General features: G+C 43.3%; 1 protein-coding gene across 2 annotated transcripts; it reads right to left on the reverse strand.

Annotated features, from left to right (window-relative positions):
* Positions 1-15,998: 15,998 nt before the first annotated feature.
* On the reverse strand, positions 15,999-21,495 carry ZNF22 (zinc finger protein 22). Of its 2 annotated transcripts, none has more exons than XM_027530963.1 (2): positions 21,391-21,495; positions 15,999-18,988 (listed from the first exon to the last, which is right to left on the reverse strand). In XM_027530963.1, exon 2 carries the CDS (start codon positions 18,897-18,899, stop codon positions 18,222-18,224), a length of 678 nt encoding a protein of 225 aa, XP_027386764.1. In that variant the 5' UTR covers positions 18,900-18,988; positions 21,391-21,495; the 3' UTR covers positions 15,999-18,221. The 2 variants fall into 2 exon arrangements, with proteins under 2 accessions (XP_027386764.1, XP_027386765.1); XM_027530964.1 differs by lacking the exon at positions 21,391-21,495 and adding an exon at positions 20,116-21,214.
* Positions 21,496-26,186: the final 4,691 nt, after the last annotated feature.

The raw sequence follows: 26,186 nt of genomic DNA on the forward strand, positions 1-26,186 counted from the left end.
TTGTTCACTTAAAATGGTTAAGATGGTAAATAGTATGTTTTTTTTTTACCACAATAAAAAGTTGAAAGTATCAGATTAATTTAAAAAATACAAACAAATAAAACATGACCCAAATGTATGTGAGTTATAAGACACTAATTTCAAATATGATATCAGTAGTTATAAGCAAAAGAACAGAAAATAATATAGTATGTGGACATTCATCAAAATAATGCTGGAGTGGCTATATTAATATCAGAAAAAGGTATACTAGAAAACCAGGAAAATTACCAAGAATAAAGAGGAACATTATATACTGACAAACATTAATTCATCGAGAAGCAAAATTCCTAAATGTATGTATCAAAGAACCTCAAATGCATAGGAAAAAAGGGGCAGAATTAATGAGAAATAAATCCCCAAATATAATTGGATAATTCAAGACTCCTCTATTTATAATGAATTCAGCTAGGAAAAAGAAAGTCAGCAAGCATGTGGAAGAACGGAACACCACCATTAACTAAATAGATACAATTGACAATTACAGAATGCTTTTACTGGCTAAAGAGCAGAATATACATTATAAAATACTGTATCCAAAATATACAAAGAACTTATAAAACTCAACAATAATAATCTGATTAAAACTGGACAATAGATCTGAACAGATATCTCACTGAAGATTTTCAGAAAGCAAAAAAGCATATGAAAAGATTTCAACATCATTCATCATTAGGGGGCTGAAAACTCAACAGTGAGTTGTGTTAAATGACTAGACCATAAACTGATAATACCAATTGCTGGTGAGGATGCAGAGTAACAGGAACTCTCATTCAGTGCTGCTGGAAATGGAAAATGGTACAGCCACTTTGGAAGATAATTTGGGAATATTTTACAGTTTGCAATACTACCATAAAATTCAGCAATTGCACTCCTGGGTATTTAATGATTTGAAAGCTATATCCACACAAAATCCAGCACATAAATGTTTATAGTAGCTTTATTCAATATTGGCAAAAACTTGAAGCAACCAACACGTCCTTGAGTGTGTCAATGCGCAAACTGTGGTATATCCATACAATGGAACACTGCTCACTAATTAAAAAAAAAGAGCCATCAAGCTACAAAAATACATGGATAAATCTTAAACGCATATTACTAAGTTAAACCCATCTGAAAAGGCTACATATTGTGTGATTCCTGTTATATGACACTCTGAATAAGACAAAACTATAAATATTATAAATGAATCAGTGGTTGCAAGGAGTCCAGGGGGAAAGTGGGAGGGATCAGTTTACCAGGTGAAACTCAGAGGATTTCTTAGCACGGTAAAACTATTTTATATGATACTGTAAATGCAGGTACATGACAGACATATGTCAAAACTCACAGCACTTTACAGTACAAAGAATAAGTCTTGGTGTACACAAGTTAAAAATCATTAGGAGGTCAGAGTATCCCAGAACGGAATGTAGAATGTGACTAAAGAGTCTAACTGTATACAAATGCATATAAAAACTTCACAGAGGGGAAAAGCTGCTGACCTGAGAAATTGTGACATGAGTATAATCTGTGAGGCTAAAGGCTAAAGAAACTATGTAGCTCCCTACTCTAGGTGATAAAGTTGTCTGCCTCGGGGGTATGGGTTAACAATTCTGAAAGCAATACATATATATAATGGAATTGAACAATTGAGTAAATGATTGGCAGATGGCAGGAGCCAGGTTATCTATTGTTGGAGTTGGAGATACAGATAATCAAGGGAAGAAAGCTAGGATGATCCATGTAGTTATGGATTAGAGTTGAAGAGACCCATATGAACTGAAGTTTAGCTTAATGAAGATATATATGGTTACACGTAGAAATATTTGTTTGGGGGTTTTAAACATGTTTCCTTAATCTGTTGGCTGAGAAGGCTTAGAAGCAGTGACACCCCAGTAGCACTGAACAGAGCTAGCCTTCCCAGATCATGGTTCCCACCACTATTTTCAATAGATGTCACCAGGGCTCCTTGGAGAAGTGGCTGATTCTAAGATTGGTACAGGAAATATACAAGATAAGCATAGAACATCTTGTAGTGTAAGAAAAAAGGACATGCTAAAAAAAATCCCCAAATGATAGGGATATGGCAAAGGGAAACAGAAGCCAACTGAAGGAGCTCTCAAAGAACAATGCTGGAACAATCTGAGCAATGACATAAGTGAAGCAGTGTTGGATAATAAGCCATGCTTGAGACAGAAAGCATGTTTGAGAAACAGCCACTACAACTGAGTATAAACTCAGAACTGGGATGAGACTCTCCGACGGTGAAGAGCTAAAGACAAAATGGTAAGGGATACAGCTCAGAAGAGACAACGTTCATTTGAAATACACTGGTAATCAAAACATGCAAAGTAAATAATAGATATTGAAATAGCATTTTATCTCATATTGGCCAACACTTAAAAGAACAGTAACAGTAAGTGTAAGCAAAGGATATTGGAAAAAGGCCCATTCCTCTGCTGTGGATGTGTGAATTGCTACAGCCTTCGTGGATTTCTTGAAATAGAACTTGGCAGTACCTGGTGACGTTTAGAACATGCTCCAGCAATCACACTGGGAGAGCCATTCTATAAAACTTAAGGCCCGTATGTAAGAATCTACGGGCAAAGGTCTGTACCCCAGGCACAGCCTCCACACTAATAAACTGTTGACGATGATGTGTACTTGAGGCCATTGCCAGGATGAAGGCTGGTATATAGGAAATACATTTTGCAAATTAGGTATCGATATTAAAACACACAGCAATGTGGAAACACCGTGAGACTTCCACAAGAGGACCTCAGCTTTCCTGCCGTGACTGCTCACAGACCACCCTCTGCACTCCGTGTTTCCCACAGCCCAGCACCCAGTGAAGTGGCAGGAGGGACAGCAGACAGAGTGGAGACAAGCCTGCGTATCCCCAGCCCAAAACAGATTCACCCTGGAGACCTGCCCCTGGAGCTCTGGCTCTGAAGTTTATTGATGTTTCTCTTGAGTATTAATTACTCCCAGAAAGTGTGGGTTGAGGACCAGAAAGAAGTCTCTGGATCTTGGAGACAGAGACTGAGTCCTGGCCATGTCTTCAGGGATCCTGGGATCCGGCCATTATCTGCTTGTCTCTGTGGGCTTTGTTATCTCACAGAAGCAGGTCTCCCAGTGGGTGCTTCCAGGGAGTGCAGAGGCTCTGGGACAAGTTTTCAGGGACCATTTCTGGCCAGAGATGACTCTAGGAACCTTTGTTAAACTTCTTCTAGTAGATCAGAGACATATGGGTTCCAGGGGAATTATAGTTAAGAGAAAAGCCTACAGGCTGGAGCGAGTGCATGCCAGGAGAAATGGAGGCCCCAAAGGACTCTGCTTGGGGAATCATTTACCTTTGTGGTAATGATGCCCCAAGTCAGTGAGCAGGCTTTTTCAAAAGCCTGATCTGCAGGGGTTAGAAAGCTCGCTGCTGACTAAATGGAGATGTGTAGTGCTTATAAGGGTCTTCCTCCTTGACCCTCAGCTAAACTGTATTCCTCTTAGCCCAACTCCCATGTCTCTCTACCACCTCTCTGGCAATCAGAATGCCATGGCCCTTTAAAAACAGTAAATGTTATGAAGCTAGTGTGACGAGGTGAGGTCAATAGAACCCAGCTGGAATCAACTTAAAAGACCCTGTGTCTGTACAGAGAGTCAGAAAGGTGCAGTGCATGTGAAGCAGGATGACTGAGAACACTTCTCAACTGCTTCTCATGTGCGTGTCACACGCGGCTTTGCCTCTGAAATCTCTCTTTTATGAAGTGGCATGAAACCACAGAGGAGCCCAGCGTGCATTTGTTCCCTTTTGAAATAAAGCTGTGCTTTTGAAAGCTGGCACGATGGGTTTTAGGCTTTCCAGGTGTGCTAATGGTAAAGAACTTGCCTGTCAATGCAGGAGATGTTAAGAGATGCAGGTTCGATCCCTGGGCTGGGAAAATCCCTTGGATAGGGCATGGCAACCCACTCCAGTATTCTTGCGTGGAGAATTCTATGGACAGAGGATCCTGGCAGGCTACAGTGAATGGTGTTGCCAAGAGTTGGACATGCCTGAAGGAACTTAGCATGCACATACACATTATCAGCTGGCTGTGCCTTCCAGTGGTCATGTATGGATGTGCGGGTTGGGTCAGAAAGAAAGCTGAGCACCGCAGAGTTGATGCTTTTGAACTGTGGTGCTGGAGAAGACTCTTGAGAGTCCCTTGGACTGCAAGGAGATCCAACCAGTCCATCCGAAAGGAAATCAGTCCTGAATATTCATTGGAAGGACTCATGCTGAAGCTGAAGCTCCAATACAATGGCCACCTGATGTGAAGAACTGACTCATTGGAAAAGACCCTGATGCTGGGAAAGACTGAAGGCAGGAGGAGAAGGGGACAACAGAAGATGAAATGGTTGGATGGCATCACCAACGTGATGGACATGAGTTTGAGCAAGCTCCGGGAGTTGGTGATGAACAGGGAAGCCTGGCATGCTGCAGTCCATGGGGTCACAAAGAGTTGGACACAACTGAGTGACTGAACTGAACTGATTGTTTACAAATAAAATTATCATAATTTAATAGAAAAGTAGCCTTCAAACAAACTATAAATATTTAATAAATTAATATGTAGCAAATATAGCTTCACAAGTAAGTGTTGGTGTTTATTTATAAAAATAGGTACTTACTTCACAATGTAACATTAAATCAATTCTATTTGAATTAAAGAGTTAAACATGGAAAATGAAGCCATGGAAAGGTATGCTGTCTATTTAACTAATCTCTTAATGGCAAATGGGCTTCCCTGGTAGCTCAGATGGTACAGAATCTGCCTGCAATTGGGAGACCTGGGTTCAATCCCTGGGTTGGGAAGATTCCCTGGGGAAAGGAATGGCTACCCACTCCAGTACTCTGGCCTGGAGAATTCCATGGACAGAGGGACCTGTTGCAAAGAGTCAGACACAACTGAGTGACTTTCAGGTCACTTCACTTAATGGCAAATAAGCACAAAACTGAAGAAAGGGAAGGAAAATTAGTGAGATAATAGATTTAACTATGTAAAAATTTAAACCTCTGTATTGAAAACTACTGGGACTATATGAGAGACAGAATTAATATTATTAGCATGTAAAAAAGGTCATCCAAGTCAGTAAGTAAAATATAAACACTCTAAAAGATGTGTTAATGCACATCTGGGCCTTTGCCATTGTATAGGCAATATCTGGATCTTGCTCTTTTAAATGATGTACAATGAGATGACTTTTTCACTTGTGTGTTATCACTTGAGTTTCTTTTGTCATTATCTTCTGCTCCTATCCTTTGACCACATTTCCTTTAGAGTGTTTATATTTTATTTACTGGCTTGGATGATCGTTTTTACATATTAATAATATCAATTCTTTCTCTCATATAGCCCCAATAGTTTTCAATATAGAGGGGTTTAAATTTTTACATAGTTAAATCTACTATCTCACTGACTTTCCTTCTCCTTCTTCAGTACCCGTGACAGTGCAGACAAAGGGGGCCTGTGACCCCACATAGGGGAACTGCCCCGGGGAAATAAGGACTGTGGGGCAGCGCGCTTCTAAGAGGAAAGGGAAAGAAAAGGACTGGGACATGCCTGCTCAGTGTTTCCTTCAAAATTCACGAATAACAGGTCACTCCCAACCCATGCCTCTGTGGGAGAAGAGAGAATGAGATTGGAAGAAAGCAAATGTGTTACAATTGCAGGAGCTTTGCATGGATAGAAGCATCCGGGACTGAGAGGAAATTCCTCCTTTCAACAACTAGCAAAGCCTGTTTTTTTCAATTAATTACTCATGTTAATTTTCTATTGCTGAGTAACAAATTATCACAAAGTTAAAAACTTAAAGCAACACACAGTAATTATCTTAAAGTTTTTTTTTTTTTGGTGGGTCAGGAGTCTGGGTATAGCTTAGCCAGATCCTCTGTAAGACTCCAGTCGACGTGTTGCCCGGATTTGGTTCTCATCCAGAAACTCGACTGGTCATGTATCCACTCCCAGACTCAGTCAGGTTGTTGGCAGAATTCACTTCCTTGTCACTGTTAAGACTGAGGCCTGGCTTCTTGCTGGCTTTTAGCTAGAGGCCACTCTGAGCTCCTAAAGGTTATTTGACCAGATAATCACCATGGTGTGATCACTCAGCTAGAGCCAGACATCCTGGAATGTGAAGTCAAGTGGGCCTTAGAAAGCATCACTACAAACAAAGCTAGTGGAGATGATGGAATTCCGGTTGAGCTATTTCAAATCCTGAAAGATGATGCTGTGAAAGTGCTGCACTCAATATGCCAGCAAATTTGGAAAACTCAGCAGTGGCCACAGGACTGGAAAAGGTCAGTTTTCATTCCAATCCCCAAAAAAGGCAATGCCAAAGAATGCTCAAACTACCACACAATTGCACTCATCTCACACTCTAGTAAAGTAATGCTCAAAATTCTCCAAGCCAGGCTTCAGCAATACGTGAACCATGAACTTCCACATGTTCACGCTGGTTTTAGAAAAGGCAGAGGAACCAGAGATCAAATTGCCAACATCCACTGGATCATGGAAAAAGCAAGAGAGTTCCAGAAAAACATCTATTTCTGCTTTATTGACCATGCCAAAGCCTTTGACTGTGTGGATCACAATTGTGGAAAATTCTGAAAGAGATGGGAATACCAGACCACCTGACCTACCTCTTGAGAAACCTATATGCAGGTCAGGAAGCAACAGTTAGAACTGAACATGGACCAAAAGACTGGTTCCAAATAGGAAAAGGAGTACGTCAAGGCTGTATATTGTCACCCTGCTTATTTAACTTCTATGCAGAGTACATCATGAGAAACGCTGGGCTGGAAGAAGCACAAGCTGGAATTAAGATTGCCGGGAGAAATATCAGTAACCTCAGATATGCAGATGACACCATCCTTATGGCAGAAAGTGAAGAGGAACTAAAAAGCCTCTTGATGAAAGTGAAAGAGGAGAGTGAAAAAATTGGCTTAAAGCTCAACATTCAGAAAACAAAGATCATCTGGTCCCATCATTTCATGGAATATAGATGGGGAAACTGTGGAAACAGTGTCAGACTTTATTTTTTGGGGCTCCAAAATCACTGCAGATGGTGACTGCAGCCATGAAATTAAAAGATGCTTACTCCTTGGAAGGAAAGTTATGACCAACCTGGATAGCATATTCAAAAGCAGAGACATTACTTTGCCAACAAAGGTCCATCTAGTCAAGGCTATGGTTTTTCCAGTGGCCATGTATGGATGTGAGAGTTGGACTGTGTAGAAAGCTGAGTGCCGAAGAATTGATGCTTTTGAACTGTGGTGTTGGAGAAGACTCTTAAGAGTCCCTTGGACTGCAAGGAGATCCAACCAGTCCATCCTAAAGGAGATCAGTCCTGGGTGTTCATTGAAAGGACTAATGTTGAAGCTGAAACTCCAGTACTTTGGCCACCTCATGCGAAGAGTTGACTCATTGGAAAAGACCCTGATTCTGGGAGGGATTGGGGGCAGGAGAAGAAGGGGATGACAGAGGATGAGATGGCTGGATGGCATCACCAACTCAATGGACATGAGTTGAGTAAACTCCAGGAGTTGGTGATGGACAGGGAGGCCTGGCGTGCTGCGATTCATGGGGTCACAGAGTTGGACACGACTGAGCGACTGAACTGAACTGAACTCTGAGCTCCTAAAGATTGTTTGCAGTTCTTTGACAGGTGGCTCTCTCTGTAGGTCCTCTCACAATGTGGCAGTTTGCTTCTTAGAAGCCAGTATGAAAAAGGAAGAAGTACTAGTAAGATAAAGCCTTGTACAATGTAATGTAATCACAAGAGTGATAACCATCATCTTTGCCATATTCTGTTGGTCACAAGCAAGTCAGAAGGGTCATCTGCACTCAAAGTTAGATCACGCAGGGCCTGAACACCAGGAGGTGAGGGTCATGTTGGCCATCTTGGAGTATACCCAGCACACTCCTGGAAAACAGGTGCTTCTTTGGAAGACAGTCTGACTAGACACTCTTACCATGTAATCCAGCAATTGTACTTCTGAGTATTTACCCAAAGAGGTTGAAAATGTATGTCTACACAAAAACACAGACATATATTTTCAACTTCGTCGGGAAGATCCCCTGGAGGAGGGCATGGCAATACACTCCAGTATTCTTGCCTGGAGAATCCCCAAGGACAGAGGAGCCTAGCAGGCTACAGTCCATAGGTCACAAAGAGTCAGACATAACTGAAGTGACTTAGCACGCACCCACAGTAGAACTTACATGCAGATATCCGAAGCAGCTTTATTCATAATTGCCCAAACCTGGAAGCAACAAAGATGTCATTTAATAGGTGAATGGAAAATAAATTGTATTATATCCAGGGGAATATTATTCAGCACTAAAAAGGAATGAGCTACCAAGCCACGGAGGAATTTTAAATGCGTATTACTAAGTGAAAAGAAACCAATCTGAATAATAGATTGATAACAGAATCTATTACATGTTGATATGAGCAATCTCAGTACCTTCCCCCTAGTTTTGCTCTGTGAACCCACAGTTGTTCTAAAGTCATAGTCTTAATTTTAAAAATGTAAATAGAAAAACTTAACAAAGCCAAAGTTAACTTTTTTGATAGATGAATAAAACTGACACATTTCTAGGAACACTGATAGATTACTAGAAAGGAAAACAGATGTAAAAATAGATTGCGAAGAAAGACTGATATCAGACTACGGCTCACTGGCAGGCATTCGTTGTTGTTTCCCAGTCTTTAAGTTCTGTCCGGCTCTGCTGCCTCACGGACTGCAGCACGCCAGGCTCCTCTGTTTTTCACTGTCTCCTGGAGTTGGCTCAAATTCATGTCCATTGTGTCTATGATGTCATCCAACCATCTCCTCCTCTGTTGTCCCTGTCTCCCCCTGCCCTCAATCTTTCCCAGCATCTTTCCCAATGAATTGGCTCTTTGAAATCAGGTGGCCAAAGTATTGGAGCTTCAGCTTCAGCATCAGTCCTTGCAATGAATATTCAGGGTTGGTTTCCTTTAGAATTGACTGGTTGGATCTCCTTGCGGTCCAAGACACTCTCAAGAGTCTTCTCCAGCTCCACAGTTTAAAAGCATCAGTTCTTCGGTGTTCAACCTTCTTCATGGTCCAAATCTCACATCCATACATGACCACTAGAAAAACCACAGCTTTGACTGGACTGATTTTGTTTGCAAAGTGTGTCTCTGCTTCTTAATACGCTGCTAGGTTGGTCATAGCTTTCCTTCCAAGGAGCAAATGTCTTTTAATTTCATGGCTGCAGTCACCATCTGCAGTGATTTTCCAGCCCAAGAAAATAAAGTCTCTCACTGTTTCCATTGTTTCCCCACCTATTTGCCTGAAGTGATGGGACCAGATGCCATGATCTTCATTTTTTGAATGTTGAGTGTTAAGCCAGCTTTTTCACTCTCCTCTTTCACCTTCATCAAGAGGCTCTTTAGTTCCTCTTTGCTTTCTGGCATAAGGGTGGTGTCATCTACATATCCGAGATTATTGATATTTCTCCCCGCAATCTTGATTTCAGCTTGAGATTCATCCAGCCTGGCATTTTGCATGATGTACTCTGCATACAAGTTAAATAAGCAGGATGACAATATACAGCCTTGATGTACTCCTTTTCCTCTTTGAAACCAGTCTGTTTTTCCATGTCCAGTTCTGACTGTTGCTTCTTGACCTGCATACAGATTTCTCAGGAAGCAGGTAAGGTGGTCTGGAATTCCCATCTTTTTAAGAATTTTCCACAGTTTGTCGTGATCCACACAGTCAAAGGCTTTAGCACAGTCAATGAAGCAGATGTTTTTTCTGGAATTCCCTTGTTTTTTCTGTGATACAACAGATGCTGGCAACTTGATCTCTGGTCCCTCTGCCTTTTTAAAATCCAGCTTTACATATGGAAGTTCTTGGTTCGTGCACTGTTGAAGCCTAGCTTGAAGGATTTTGAGCGTTACCTTGCTAGCATGTGAAATGTGTGCTGTTGTGCGGTAGTTTGAACATTTTTTGGCATTGCCCTTTTTTGGGATTGGAAGGAAAATGGACATTTTCCAGTCCTGTGGCCACTGCTGGGTTTTCCAAATTTGCTGGCATATTGAGGGCAGAACTTTAACAGCATCATTTTTTAGGATTTGAAATAGTTCGGCTGGAATTTCATCACCTCCACTAGCAGACTGGTTCCAAACAGGAAAAGGAGTTCGTCAAGGCTGTATATTGTCACCCTGTTTATTTAACTTATATGCAGAGTACATCATGAGAAATGCTGGGCTGGAAGAAACACAAACTGGAATCAAGATTGCCGGGAGAAATATCAATAACCTCAGATATGCAGATGACACCACCTTATGGCAGAAAGTGAAGAGGAACTAAAAAGTCTCTTGATGAAAGTGAAAGTGGAAAGTGAAAAAGTTGGCTTAAAGCTCAACATTCAGAAAACGAAGATCATGGCTTCTGGTCCCACCACTCCATGGGAAATAGATGGGGAAACAGTGGAAACAGTGTCAGACTTTATTTTTCTGGGCTCCAAAATCACTGCAGACGGTGACTGCAACCATGAAATTAAAAGACACTCACTCCTTGGAAGGAAAGTTATGATCAACCTAGATAGCATATTCAAAAGCAGAGACATTACTTTGCCAACAAAGGTCCATCTAGTCAAGGCTATGGTTTTTCCTGTGGTCATGTATGGATGTGAGAGTTGGACTGTGAAGAAGGCTGAGCACCGAAGAATTGAAGCTTTTGAACTGTGGTGTTGGAGAAGACTCTTAAGAGTCCCTTGGACTGCAAGGAGATACAACCAGTCCATTCTGAAGGAGATCAGCCCTGGGTGTTCTTTGGAAGGAATGATGCTGAAGCTGAAACTCCAGTACTTTGGCCACCTCATGTGAAGAGTTGACTCATTGGAAAGGACTCTGATGCTGGGAGGGATTGGGGGCAGGAGGAGAAGGGGACGACAGAGGATGAGATGGCTGGATGGCATCACTGACTCGATGGACGTGAGTCTGAGTGAACTCCAGGAGTTGGTGATGGACAGGGAGGCCTGGTGTGCTGCGATTCATGGGGTCGCAAAGAGTTGGACATGAGTGAGCGACTGATCTGATATGATCTGATCTGACTAGCTTTGTTTGTAGTAATGCTCCCGAAGGCCAACTTGACTTCACTGGATTTTTCTTTAGTTGGCTAAAATCAGTTTCAGCAACTTAGAAACATAGACTCATAAATGAAACAACTGGTTTAACTGTCAAACTCATCTTTATTTGATAGATGAGCAGATTTAGGACCAGAGAGGAAAAATGAATTGCCCAAGGGCACATGGGTTTTCCACAGAAATGGATCTAGAACTCAGAACTAATCATTCCAATGCAGAGGTATTTCTCTCTATTACACTGCCTCACTGCCTCTTATATTTAATAGCCCCTTTCTCCCTGCCCCACCCCAGATGTACACCACCTCTGAATAAAAAGTTTCCCACATGTAGGCTCTGTGATATAACTCAGCCTTTTAGAAGTGGGGGGAAATAAAAGTACCAGGAAAAGGATGCGAGGAACAAGTTCTAGATGAGGTGGCAAGGTTATGCAGTGCAGTGCTACTTAGGACTTCGTGATACAGCGCGGGGCACCGCTCTGGGGCCGCACCGCCTATTTCCCAGCCGTTCCCCATCTCCATCTTGCTATGCAATGTAATTGGCTTCACAGTTACACGTAAACAGTAAGTATAATGCATTCACGAGGTAAAAGGTTCAAATAGTTGTGCTGAAACAAAGGTTCACACTGTGGAGAGCAACTGTTCCGCCAACTCTAAAACGTTCCCTAACCTTAGTCCTTCAGCTGCATTCTACCCTGCACGGGTTCCAGCCTTACCTTTGAGCCTTCCTCTTGGTGGCCTCGAGCCACTGTGCTGAATGAATTTTCAGAGAATCCTTGGAAACAGTTTTTCTGAGCAGAGAAGTGTTGAAAGCCTGATGGATTTTAACAAGGAATGGGCTAAGGAAAGAATCCCAGGTGTGTAAAGGGGGAAACATAAACGAACCAAGGAGAAGGCTGTAGAGGAGCGCAAAGAAAGAGGGGAGCACAGAAAATAGCCACGATTTTCTTAAAAGACACTTTACATGGTTTACCTTCCCCAAATAAGAACGGGACTTGCGTATATCCCTGTGCTTTGCATATATTTAATGTCTAAGTTACGGTGGAAACAGAAATGACATCCAGGTAATTTGCCTAAAATATGCTCAATTTAAAAATTAAGTTTGTATCCTCAAAGACATTTTACTAAATCCTAGCTTATTGTAAAGAGTGGCCTCAAATTTGCTGGCATTTTGAGTATGGTATTTTCAAGGGAAAATACAAGTTCAAAGTAGAGGCTCGTTTCCATTTTATTTCCTTTGCTGCCCTCTAGTGACCACTCCAGGTAATGTAAATAAATGAAGGCGTCCCGCGTCCCAGAAGGCGGCTTCAGGAACGCAGTGCATCCCGTGTCCTTTGCCCAGGCAGCGCCCTCATTGCCTGGAGTGTTTCTGATTGAGCCTCGGAATCTGATCTGCTGATTTGCACCAGTGTTGACACTTAACTCCTCAAGAGCACGCACTGAACGTGTTTCTGGGCCCACTATAAAGGCAAGCAGACCCCTGAAAATGACAAGTGGAATTCAACTAAGCGCAAGCAAATAGCTATGAGGCCATCACGAAGAACAAACCCACCGCTGAACGGACGCACATCTGATTACACTGAAGCTAAACGTTCCCCGTGAGAAACGAGCCTCTTCTATAAGAGTTTGCTGCCGTGTATGTACATTGCAGCTCTTGTTACTGTATCTTTGGGACCAGTTCCTCCAAAGCCTAATTTCTAGGTCAAACAGTAAACCCATATATAAATCTGCTAGATATCGCCCAAATCCCCTCTGTAGAGGTTCCAATATTTTGTATCCTCACCAACAAAATATGAGTTTGGCTGGTTCTCCTTAGCTTGGCCAGCAGAGCAGCATTCACACTTTTTGATAACACCAATCTGGTGGATAGAAAATGATAGATTCTTGTACTTTTGGTTTGCTTCTGTTTTGACTATTGTTTCAATCAAAGTCTAGTGAGGAAAACAAAACTACACCAAATATTTTAATATAGAAAACTAAATGCAGGTAAAACGTTAAACAAAAATTGGACTAAAAAGGCAAAAAGAAAGCACGAGGAAATAGAGAAAGACTGCAAACTAAATCAGCTATATTAAAACTCTTCATATTTGGAATATATAGAGTGACTTTGGCCTTCAACTGAACCTTGACTTCTCTCCGTGACTCTTGCCCCCAGATCATCATGCTGACCTCTCTCTGACTTACCTGGTCAAACTCTGACACTTAGCCTTTTAATCTCACTGAATTTAGAGGGGTTTCTTATGTGCCACAAGATTGCCTTGAACATAAAGATATGGCTGGGAGGGTTCTCTGAGATCCGAGAAAGATCCTCATCTCAGAAGCTTTGTTTAAGTCAACAAGCCCACCCCCAATCTCTGAATTTTTAAAAATCTGTGCCTGAGAGGTCTCTTGAAAGACTAGAAGGCAGAATGGCACATTAAACAAGCCACTTCAATCCTGGCCCAGTTTCTCAAAAACTATGACGTGGAGTCATCAATAGCAATGTATTTTACAACAAAGATAAGACGTAAGAAAAACACTTACAACAAAGTTAATTCATGTATGCTGATGCAAAAACTCTGAATAAAACACTATCAGATTATAACGTTAATAATAAAACAGCACTAGTAACAAAATCCTATTACTTAGTAGGTATACTTTCTGGAATTTATTCAATACATTACCAAGTAAATGGGTCAAAGGAGAAAAATATCAATCACTACCTCATAAAATAATCACAAAAGATTTAATCTTGCTTATATTTAAATTTTGGAGAAGGCAACGGCACCCCACTCCAGTCCTCTTGCCTGGAAAATCCCATGGACGGAGGAGCCTGGTAGGCTGCAGACCATGGGGTCTCGAAGAGTTGGACACGACCGAGCAACTTCACTTTCACTTTTCCCTTTCATGCATTGGAGAAGGAAATGGCAACCCACTCCAGTGTTCTTGCCTGGAGAATCCCAGGGATGGGGGAGCCTGGTGGGCTGACATCTATGGGGTTGCACAGAGTTGGACATGACTGAAGCGACTTAGCAGCAGCAGCAGCATATTTAAATTTTAGACAACACTGCTATGCGTACTTGGTTTTTCTCCAAGGAACACGACCAAGAACTGTATCTCTAGTTTACATCTTTTCTCATCTTTCAGTAGCAAAATTTATGTTTCAAACGGGAGTGGATTATTTTGCACTTATAATGAAAAATGAAGCAAAACTGATTATTTTACCAGATAGGCCCCTGTACTTTGTCTAAAACTGACAGAAAGAATTTCTGGGTTATGAGTTTTACTGTAGAACTCTGAATTTAAGAAACAGCTCAATACATTTTTAGCTGAAAAAAAAAAAAAAAAGGAAAGGAAATGGATAGCCCCTTTCATCTCTAGGGTGGTGAAAAATCCAGGCCCAATCCTGTTTTGTAGTCCCCTCAGCACCTCGAGTTGCATCACAACCCAGGGCCTTATGTGGCACCTGGACTTCAGAGGCGCGTCCTCTAGCCTTCACCACGGCTGTGGGCGGGGTGTTCCCTGTCCAGGATGACTCATCTCTTTGGCATCAGGTGAGGTGGCAGGTCCATCCCCCGTGCAATACGGGGTCTTGCTCTTACAGGTGGGTCCTCCGGGTGCCTGTGCACCATGCTGTCACTGGTCGTCACACACACTCTGCATGAAAGAGGGATGCACACCCCTTTCTCCCGTGTCTGAAGAAAGTGTATAGGTCTCAGGACCATTTTCTAATTCCAGGGGTGATGTCAGCAACCCTGGATTTTCGGATCGCTGTGGTGACTGTGGGGATTTAGGACCATCCTCCCTGGATGAGTGTGCTGTCTGGAGGAACAGGGTAAGAAGGGATGCCTCTGGATCACCGCTGCACCAGGCCTGGCCTGTCTCTTCCTGCATGAGTGTGCTGTCTGGAGGAACGGGGTAAGAAGGGATGCCTCTGGATCACTGCTGCACCAGGCCTGGCCTGTCTCTTACTGGCCCAGGGCCCTGTGCGTACAGACACTCGGTCATGTCCGACTCTTTGCGACCCCATGGACTGTAGCCCACCAGGCTCCCCTGTCCATGAGATTTCCCAGGCAAGAATACTGGAGTGGGGTACCGTTTCTTTCTCTGGGGGGGATCTTCCTGACCCAGGGATCGAACCCATGTCTCTTGCGTCTCCTGCATTGGCAGATTCTTTACCACTAGCAAGGTCCAGAGCCCCACCAGCCAAAAGATTCATATCTGCACCCCTGCCCCCACCCCCTCCAAAGCGTGGCTCAGGGACAGAGCACTGCATCACACTGTCCTGACTCTCAGGGACACCAAATGTCAATAAGGCAGTCACTTGCTGTTCTCTGGGCAGATTCTTCTGTGCTGTGCAGCTTCCACTCCGTCGTGTACCCCTACCTCTCACCATGCCAGGCTCTCCACCTCCACCACAGCCAGCCACACACGAGCCTTGAAAAGATGGCTCAGCTGTGGTAAACGGCTAAGTACTGTGAATTTTAAAATCTGGATTTCTGGTTTCTCTTGAAAATATCAAGATGTGGCGTACCTGGGCCTGATTCTCTGCATGGCAACAACTGACTAAGACTGCATCAGGTTATCCTTTCAGACAGGCATGCGCACTTGAGGTTACAGCGCTCTCCTCACCTCACTTGCTTACACTAGCCACCTGACCTCCACAGACTTCTAGGGTTTCTATTCCTTGAGTGTACATGCCATCCAAGAGCCCTTCCTTCTTCCCTGTACCTGATGAAAATCCTCCCAATTTGAATGGCAATCAGATGGTATATTCATTACCTGTTTTTTACTTTCACTTAAAAAATTTTTACCTTTTCTACCAGTTTTTGGTAGAAATACACATGGCCAGTACTCAACAAGTATTTTATTTTCTCAGCAGAACGACAGCACCTTCCTTCCGTCATGGGGCCTAAATACCGTTTGTAGCATGCATCTTTGTTTTGAAGACATACTCCCACTGCTGGTGAAAAGTTCAAACAAATACTTCCGTCTCCCTTAGGAACTTACTAAATGGTTCTTGTCCTTTATAGCTGTACCTTTCTTTCAAGAGTACTGACTCAGTCAAAATAAAATTGAACTCACCTTTAAATCCGTGGGAGTAATACTTTTGCTGCTGACAATTTTAGATCTAATTCAATAGCTTTTCTGCGTCTGAAGACCTGATAAGTCAATCAGTAAAGTCTAAACATGTCTTTCGTAAAAGATAACTGTGATCACTTTTAAGGCATACTTTATTATGCTTTATTGCTTTAAAAAAAAAAATGAAGGCTTGCGGCAGCCCTGCACCGAGCGCTTCTCAGTGCCCTTTCCCGACAGAAGGCGTTCAGTGTTTCTGGGTCATAGTTCGGCAATCCTCGCAACATTTCAAACTTTTCCATTATATCTGTTACATGACAGGTGATGTTTCATGTTACTGCTATGATTCACCAAAAGCTCAGATGATGGTTAGCATTTTCAGCAATAAAGTATTTTTAATTACAGTATTCCATTGTTTTTTAGACATAATGCTATTGCAGTTAATAGACTACAATATAGTGTAAACACAACTTCACTACCCACTGGGAAACCAGATGTCCTGTGGCTCACTTTCCTGTGGTATTTGCTTTACTGTGGTGCTCTAAAGGCATGCCTGCACTCACACGACACTGTGAATGTCCTATCGGATCAAACTGCTGTTGACAAGGCCATCTTCCACGACTTGGCGCTCAAATACAAGGCCGTGAGGGAGGCAAAGTTCAAGTCTGAGGCAATCAAAGACAGGTAAAACAAGCGATTCTTCCCGGGCCATCTTAGATGCTGCCTCCTCATCCAAGCAACATCCCAGGGGAAAACAAACAGAAGGCAGTGATATGCAAAATACTCTTTAAAAATTTTTATGGATAACTGTCATTAATACAGCAGGATCAGATATGATTATGAAAGATACAAAAAAAATCAGAAGAATGTTAGCATTTAATAGAAATTAAAACCTGAGCTGAAGGCTGATCAAAATGTTTGATACTTGGCACTGTTCTCATGAAAGATAAGAAACTTGTTTGGTCTTATAAATAAGACAGGTAACTCAGAAAAAGTTAAACTTAAGATTTCAAAAAAGCTACAATGCAGTAACACTTGGCTTTTTAAAAACTTCACTATGCTACTGGCAAACATTTACGATAACCAGGGTTATATGAAGCTCTTGAAGGGGGAGGCAGGGAAGCATATAAATTGTAGATTTTTAATTTGCAAGTTGAGATTATTTTGAAGAAATAATTTTGGTTTATTCATTCATTTAGCTCTAAAAGGCTGGCTCAGCTTGTCAGAGCACGAGAGAGAGCTGGAAGAAGTCAAAGACGTGAGTATGGACGAACATAAAGCCATCCCAACCTCTAAAGACAGGTGACACAGGGTCACACCATCACAAACGATGCATTCGCAGGGACAGGAGACCTGTGACTGACTCACTGCTCTTTGGCTTCCAGAGTATCACTTACTAAGAATTTGATGAAAAACAGGGAAATTCTCCTCTAATTACTAACTACCTATAAACAGGAGAAACGAACAAAAAAAGCTAACACAAAGTGATGTACTTCACTGACTAAAAATCTGTGAACGTGAATTCATTTTAGTATGCTGAATCTTGAGACATACTTACAAACCAATGGTTAATATACTACAAAACTTTAAAAACATAAAATCTCATCTACGACAGAACTCTAAAACTGATGGAATTAATTTCTCCCTTTTAATTATTCTTTCCAAGGAAAGTCCTGACACTGAGCAGTCACTGGAATTTCTACACTTTTACACGTCATCAAAACATGATTTTTTTTTTTTTGGTCAAAATGATGCAGGAAGCAATTTTGAATGAGATCAAGGAGCTTATGTTCTCTAGAAACACATTTTCTGGTTTTTGTACTGCAGGTTACATAAAAAATAAGGAAGGGTGGACTCATAATTTCTCTGATCCCATTGTCATTAAACTCCCAATGTCCTCATGCTGGGAAAGGATACAGTATTTAAGTACACTATTAAATTTAAAAAATATCTCCAGTTCTAAAAGAAACACTTTTTATGTTTTGCCCTTTCCTCAGCGGAGCCCAGCCGCTGACCTCCTCCCTTTTCCAGCTTTCCAAGACGACAGCGAGTGCGTTTTTGCCCTAAGGCTTCTGCCTCTGGTTTTCCGGGGCTTCTCCTCTTCGTGCACCTTCGTGTGCTGCCTGAGGTGTGAGCTCTGGCTGAAGCACTTGCCGCATTCACTACACTGGTAGGGCTTCTCCCCAGTGTGGGTTCTCTGATGCTGAATGAGGTGGGAACTCTGGCTGAAGCACCGGCCACACTCATCGCACTGATAGGGTTTCTCTCCAGTGTGAATCCTCTGGTGCTGAATGAGGTTCGAGCTCTGTTTAAACCTCTCTCCACACTCATCGCATCTATAGGGCTTCTCCCCAGTGTGGACGCGGCGATGCTGAATGAGGTTAGAACTCTGAAAGAAGCTTTTCCCACAGTCCGCACACTTGTGGGACTTCTTTCCAGTATGGATCTTCTGGTGTTGGAAAAGAGTCGAGCTCTGACTGAAGCTCTTTTCACATTCAACACATTTATAAGGTTTTTCATCCAAGCCTCTTCTCAGTCTCCTCAAGCTTGAGTCAAATCGGACAGTCATCCCCCATCTCTGCCGCTGCCGGCCGGTTTTGCGCTGGTTCTCATAGACTTTTCCTTGGCTTGAGCTCCGAGATATACCTCCTTTAGGTTTTCCTAACCGCATGGTGAAGAGCCAAATGTATTCTTAAGACAGTCTATGTCCTTCTTCTGAACGAGTGTTCCACTTCCTAGAGCTACACAGCTCAGAATTTTCTGTATAAAAGAAAAAAAAATTATAGATGATTTGTTAATCATTCAACTTTAACACCTCTTCAGCCCACCAAAATTCATGTTTTTAAATTATGAATGTATTCAATATATATATGAAACAAAGATAATTCTATGGAAAATAATGTGCAAAATAATTCTAATAATTGCAGTGAAAGTCGCTCAGTCCTGTCCAACTCTTTGCGACCTCATGGACTATACAGTCCACAGAATTCTCCAGGCCAAAATACTGGAGTGGATAGCTGTTCCCTTCTCCAGGGGATCTTCCCAACTCAGGGATTGAACCCAGGTCTCCCACATTGCAGGCAGATTCTTTACCAGCTGAGCCAGAAGGGAAGCACAATAATTTCAGAGTCTAAACTTAATAAATACAACCAAATTTACCTTTGGAGTTCTTGTCTGTTGGGACAGGACACAAAAAAGTGATAATATATAATACAAAATTTTGTTGGGCAACAACAAATGAGTATGTAATTCTGAAAGATTAAAAAGGAGAGGCAACATAATATTTTAATGGGAATAAAAAATAGCTCCAAAAGACAATCAAAATTTGGGTAACAGATCATCATTATGTTTTAATATTTGCTCCCATATTAAGCTGATTGTCATTTATGGGTGGCTAATTAGGGTGCCCAAATTAGAAATGACGAATCATACTACTTTATTAAATATTTGTTTAGCCTTATTTGCTTAGCCATTCTACTTTCACAGCTGTGGAGGACAATTTAGTTCTAACTTTGTAGCATAAATTGTTTTGAATGTTAAGAACTATTCTATAAGGAGTGGAAAGTTTCTGTGAATCTATTCAACAAATACTGGATGAGGAGAATGTCAACAAAGAAATGTTTCATTATTGTTTCTTCTAGATTCCAATGATCCAAGAAAGGACAATTGTTTGAAAGCTTGATACAAGAGGATTTTTTTCTGGGAGGGAAAAATTTCCAAAGAACTTTATTTGACAGTGTAATGAGACAGAATAAAAGGTGGTGGTAAAACACAAGAAGAAGACAAGAAAGTAAGTTTACACGTAAAAATAGTGAGGAATTTTAAAAATAACTAAATGCTGCAAGAATCCAAATTTTCAAATAAATTAATTTCATTTAATTACTTACAAGGTTATTTAAAATTGTGGCCACAAACAAGCACAAACTCCAAATAGGTGACAAATGCGGGAGAACCTAAGACTGCAAAGGTAATACTATTATTGGAACTAATTTCCACCTCCTGTGTCAGCAAGTAGACTTTAAAATGGCAATAATCACCTTGGTCTCTGCATACAAGCTTACAAAGGATATAACTGAAAACAAAAATTATTTCACGGTTACTGCTTTTCCTTCATTATATTGTATAACTGAGACTCCAGCCCTGATAGTGCTGAGATTTTAACTGTGTATTTAACAGTTACATCTGCTGTAATTAAGGTAAGTGCCAGAAAGAGAAAACTGCCCACAACTCAAAATTAGAGAGCACTGCTCATTTCTTAACTTGGTAAATATTTGTGGAACATCTATTTCAAGGAGACATCTGTTAGGTACATGATGTTGGTGTTCAAAAATAGCTATAATGGTAATTATATACTGAAAGAAAAACCCATATTTATTTTTCAATACTATAGAAGGCAGTTCTAGTAAGAAACTCTAATTCAGCTGGAACACTACAGACGAGGAAATCATACAGGTAGCCTGTATGGGTCACTGTGGTATCTATTTCATTCTCAGAGCAGGTTTATGGGATTATCTCCATTCTACTTCCATTTCTAAGGAAAGGGTAGGCATACTTTGGCCAGGTTCCCAGCCCCTAGAAGCCTGACCCCAGAACCTGTACTCGCAGGGGCAGAACTGACTGCAACCCCAACTTGCAATACCAAGTCCAGCGCTCCGACCGATGCTCTGCCAAACTCCATGGCAGTCGCGGGCATTAAGCTAAATTTGAGTGAATGGAACTGTTAGCCACGCGAACCAGCCTGGCTGGAATGTGCTTGCTTTCTCGCCAGTACAAACTGGGACGACAATAAAGCCGCCAGATCATCAGGGGTTAGAAATTTACATGAGTCAACGTCTGTAAATTGCTCAGAACAGCCCTGCGCCACCCAGGCGTTTATTCAATCTGTTTAATCCGGCCACGCGCCTGATGGACGGCGAAAGGAATGCGGCTCAGAAGCCTGGGCCGGTCCTCCTCTGGCCTCAATTCGCCGGGACTCCGGTTAAGGCCTCCGCCCTGCCGAGGCCTCCGACTGCCGGGCCCACCCACCCGCTTCGCCCCCGGCCGCGGGGAGCCCTCGGGGCCTCCCGGGAGCGGAGGCCCGAAGCCGCGCCCCCCACGCCGTTCCCGGGCCGGCGCCGCCCAGCCGCGGCCAGCTCGCGCCCCTGCGGGCTCGGCCCACTCACCGCCGCCGCCCTCGCTCGCTTGCCCCGAGCCCTTCGCGCTGCCGGAAGTGCAGGCCGCGCGGTTAGTCTGCGCCACGCGGTCGCTCTAGGATCTTGGCGGAGTGGCCCTCTATGGTCCCGAGCCCACCGGAAAAAACCGCTCTTCGTTCCTTCCTGTCCTTTTGTTTTCGTCTCGTATCCCTCGAAAGGCGTCGTGTGGCCTCCCAGGAGCGCAAGACCTGTGGCTGTCTCCCTTTGTGGTGGAGGAGCCACCAACAGGCCGGGAGCTGCAGCCAGAGTTTCAGGGCTTTTGGACTCAACACCAGCCCGTTCGACCCCGAGACTTCCTTGTACAAATAGTAATTACTGATTATATGGAGGTACTTCTGGAGAGCCTAAACTATTCCTGATACTTTTGAGTCACCTTATTTAATTATTCCAAAAACCCCCTACAAAATGGGAACGATCATACTCTTTTTAAATTTTTTTTCCTTAAATGTTTTTATTGGAGTATGCTGCTGCTAAGTCGCTTCAGTCATGTCCGACTCTGTGCGACCCCACAGACGGCAGCCCACCAGGCTCCCCCGTCCCTGGGATTCTCCAGGCAAGAACACTGGAGTGGTGTGCCATTGCCTTCTCCAATGCATGAAAGTGAAATCAGTCGTGTCCGGCTCTTAAGAGACCCCTGGACTGCAGCCTACAAGGCTCCTCCCTCCATGGGATTTTCCAGGCAAGAGTACTGGAGTGGGGTGCCATTGTCTTCTCCTTATTGGAGTATAGTTGCTTTTTTGGAGGCTTCCCCGATGGTTCAGCGGGTAAAGAATCCGCCTGCAAAGCAGGAGACATAAGAGATGCGGGTTCAATCCCTGGGTCGGGAAGATCCCCCTGGATGAGAAAATGGCAACCCACTTAAGTATTCTTGCCTGGAAAATCCCATGGACAGAGGAGCCTGGCGGACTACAGTCCCTGGGGAAATGCAGAGTCAGACACGACTGAGGGACTAAGCACACACACGTAGCTGCTTTACAGTGTCGTGTTAATTGATCACTCATTTTACAGTTAAGGAAACTAGGGCTTAGATTAGCAGTTTGCTCAAGTTGAGACAGCATGTAAGTGGATGGCCACATATTGCAATGTGTCTTTTTGGCTCCAAGTCTGGTGATTTTCAACACACCACGTGTTTTTCTTTAGTAATGACCTCTCCTGGTTTTCATCTCTTGCAGCCAATCGCCTTCTTGTCCCACCTAGCCTGTGCTGGGTCACCTGATCCCTCCTCTTCTTCCTGGGCCCTCCTTTGCCTACAGAACACCTCCAATCTAATGGCTTCAGATACTATCTGTATGTGCTGAAGACTCTTGAACTTGTAACTCCAGTCTGAAGTTGGGATGCAGGTATTACTGAGCTCCAGACTTGTATAAAGTTATTCAATGCCCATCTGCATGTGTGGTATACCCCCAGATGAACTTACTGTATTCACCGAACATGTTACTTCAGCAGTCTTCATCCTGACAGTTGATGGCAACTCCAACTTTCCAGTTTCTCGGGTCAAAAATCTTGATGTCACTGTTGTCTTTTTTTTTTTACCCCAAACCCAATTCCAAGCCATCTATAATTCTGTTGGCTCGATCTTCAAACTATATCCCGAATTGAACCACTTTCAACACCTCCACTGCTGTTAATGCCACCAGGCTGCTATTACCTCCTATCTGGATTATTGCATTGGCTTCCTCTCTGGTCTTCCTACATCTAGTCACAGCCCCAGAGTGGTCCCCTGAAAAACAACTCAGATTATGTCATTCATTTTGTTCAAAATCCTCCAAAGGCTTCCTAAATTCTCAAAAGACTGCTCTTATTAGAGCAAAAGCTCCCCATGTTTCCAGAACAAGAGCTCATAACTTCACAGGGGCACCAAAGCTGTCATGATCTATCTCCTGTTCTTTGTCATATCTGTAGTGCTCAGAACAGTGCTCAGAAGGTAGCAGGCACTCAGCAAATATTTGCTGAATGAATGAATTTATAAGATTTCTCATTGCTCACAAAGTGCTTTTACATCTGTTCTCTGGTCATTCATCTTTATGTTTCTTAAAGTTTCTTATAGTCTCATGAAGCGGGATCCTAGTATCTGTCTTAAAGAGCAATAAAATAAGGCTGAGAGGGAAACTTGCCTGGAATACGTAGTGGGTTGATGGCCGAAGCAAGACTAGATCAAAGGTTCAGATGGAGCCTTCTGCTCTGCAGATGGCAAAGCATGAAACTGTCCTGGACAGGGACTATCAACTCAGTAATCTAGATGACAGCCAGACTGTTAAGATTAAATAAGATAATGTAAGGCACTCAGCACAATGCCTAACACATAGGAAATATGAGGCATGGTTTGTTGTTGCTGAGTTGCAAAGTTTGTGACCCCATGGACTGGAGCATGCCAGGCATTGTTATTTTACTGTTAAATTATCACTACAAGTGGTTCTAGTGGCTGGATGGGAGTAGGGTATGGGACAGTGGACAAAGATAGTTTACGTAAAGTTTCAAGAACAAAAGTGACCTGCTAGGACTGTTTGCTTTATGTGCATTAAAATAGTAAAAATTTATTCAAAAAATTTTACTAGTAAGAGAAGCGTTACTCGCTCAGTTGTATCCGACTCTTCTGCGACTCCATGGACTGTATCCTGCCAGGCTGCTCTGTCCATGGAATTCCCCAGGAAAGAATACTAGAGTGAGTTGCCATGTCCTTCTCCAGGGATCTTCTCAACCCAGGGATCGAACCCAGGCCTCCTGCATTGCAGACAGATTCTTTACCGTTTGAGCTACCTGGGAAGCCCAGTTAAAACTACACTTCCCACGTAAAGGTGGATTATCCCTTTTGCCTGTACCTAAAAACAACTGGGCCAGCTACAGAAGGCCCAGAGATGTGTCAATGAGAGGAGTAGAAAAGTGGATGAAGAAAGATGAATCTTAAAAAGGGGAGAACAGAAGTCAGGAAATAAAGGGCTGTGGGTAGCCAAGAGTGAACAGAGTAGGAGGTGAGGATGGAGAGAGGCAAGAGATAGAAAAGGTTATGGGTTGGAGAGGAGGGGGCGGAGTAAAGAAGAAAAGGAAGAAGAGAGAGAAAGCAGGCAAGGTTTTATGCTCTCGATTTGTCAGTATGATAATAGCCAACACCTACTGAGTGCTTACTAGGTTCCAGGTGCTGTTGGAAGCACTGGCAGTACCTCATTCTGTATCCCTGTGGTGTGATTGTTCCTGAGCATTTGCTCCACCCTTCTTGAGTTTTACATCCCTGCTTAAAGCGGTGTGACTTTCATTGTCTCCTAGTGAATGACTGTCCATTCCACTGATACTAACTTTATATGAGTAGCACTGGCCAGCTGCACGTGTGTGGATGCAACGTAGAGCCCGTTCCAGAAGGAGCTTGGGTCACTGTGTCTCTGCCACCACTCTTTTTTCCCTCTGCCTCAAGAATAACATGTCCCAAGTAGTGGCTGCTCCAGGATGAGAAGGCGTGTGGAGCGGAGCCACGCGAGCACACTTGGCAGCCACGTGCAGTCACGTGAACAGGCCAGAGAAATAAACGTTCTTGTTGTAACCACAGTGTTTGTTGTTACTTGTTACTACAGCAAAGCTCATACACCTTCCACAACCTTAAGGGATAAGAGTTGTTATAGCCCTGTAACAGTGGGAAAAGGGGGCGTGTAGCCTGCCTACGGCCACATGTTCACGAGTGCAGACACTTTGGCCTCAGAGCCTATGCTCTTCGCCCCTACCTAGCAGTATCTGTCAAATAGAATTCCAGGTCACTTTTAAACAGAATAAATGATTAAAATTGATCACACTGGATATTACAGATCCAGTGTAAATATTTACAGATCTAGGGGATCTTCCCAACCCAGGGATTGAACCCAGGTCTCCTGCACTGCAGGCAGATTCTTTACCAGCTAAGCCACAAGGAAAGCCCGGATATTTACAAAGCAGAAAGGAAAAAGGCGGGGAAGGGAGAGGGAAGACCGTACAGTCAGGGCCGCAGAGATGGGCTGTGTTCTCCTAACAGCACATCTTTCTGAGAAAACTGGGTCAAGACAGGCCAGCTCTCTGAATGGTTAGGGCTTCTGTGCGAAACTGCTCACAGCAGGGGCCAGAGTGTCCCTGGGCCCAGTTGTATCTGAAGGGCTCATTCCAGGAAGAAGAGGCTTCTGGGCTGAGAACAGTCTTGTTTTTTAGTATAATTGCTATACAGTGTTGTGTCACAGACAGAACCGTCTTGGCAAGGCAGCTTCTTTTTACTCTAGTTCTGTCCCTTGCAGACAGAGACACACCCCAGAAAGCACGGCCTCAACAGGGAGCGCTACTGCCTGGGGTCTGCCTTGGCAACAATGCAAAGGAGGCCGGTCACACGTGTGGCCCAGGGACCAAGTGTGGGAACAGGGGCCGTCTCTCTCCCACGAAGGGCCCCTGAACAATGGTTCTGCCCTCCAAGCCTGAGACTTTGCTTTCTGTTTCCTTTGGGTTCTCTGGGAAAGGAAACTCTGGGAATTCCCATTCCTGAGTTTGCAGAAAACATCTCTGTTAAAAGCCCAGCCAGGAGGGAGCAGAGTCCAAGGGCTGATCAGCAGCTGGCTTTCTCCCAGATAATCACAGCTCCTGGGGCCTGAAGACAGCGTGTGCACTTGCTGTTTTTACATTTGGAAAGGCTAGCGTCTGACCGCCTTTCCTGGGAGGGAGGAGCAGGGCGCCTGACAAACATACCCCACTGCTGCCTGCGGCTCTGGGCACCCGCTGCCCTGCAGCTGTGGGCACCTAATGCCTGTGGCTCTGGGCACCCA

The sequence above is a fragment of the Bos indicus x Bos taurus genome, chromosome 28, assembly GCF_003369695.1.
Source record: "Bos indicus x Bos taurus breed Angus x Brahman F1 hybrid chromosome 28, Bos_hybrid_MaternalHap_v2.0, whole genome shotgun sequence".
NCBI classification, from domain to species: Eukaryota; Metazoa; Chordata; class Mammalia; order Artiodactyla; family Bovidae; genus Bos; species Bos indicus x Bos taurus.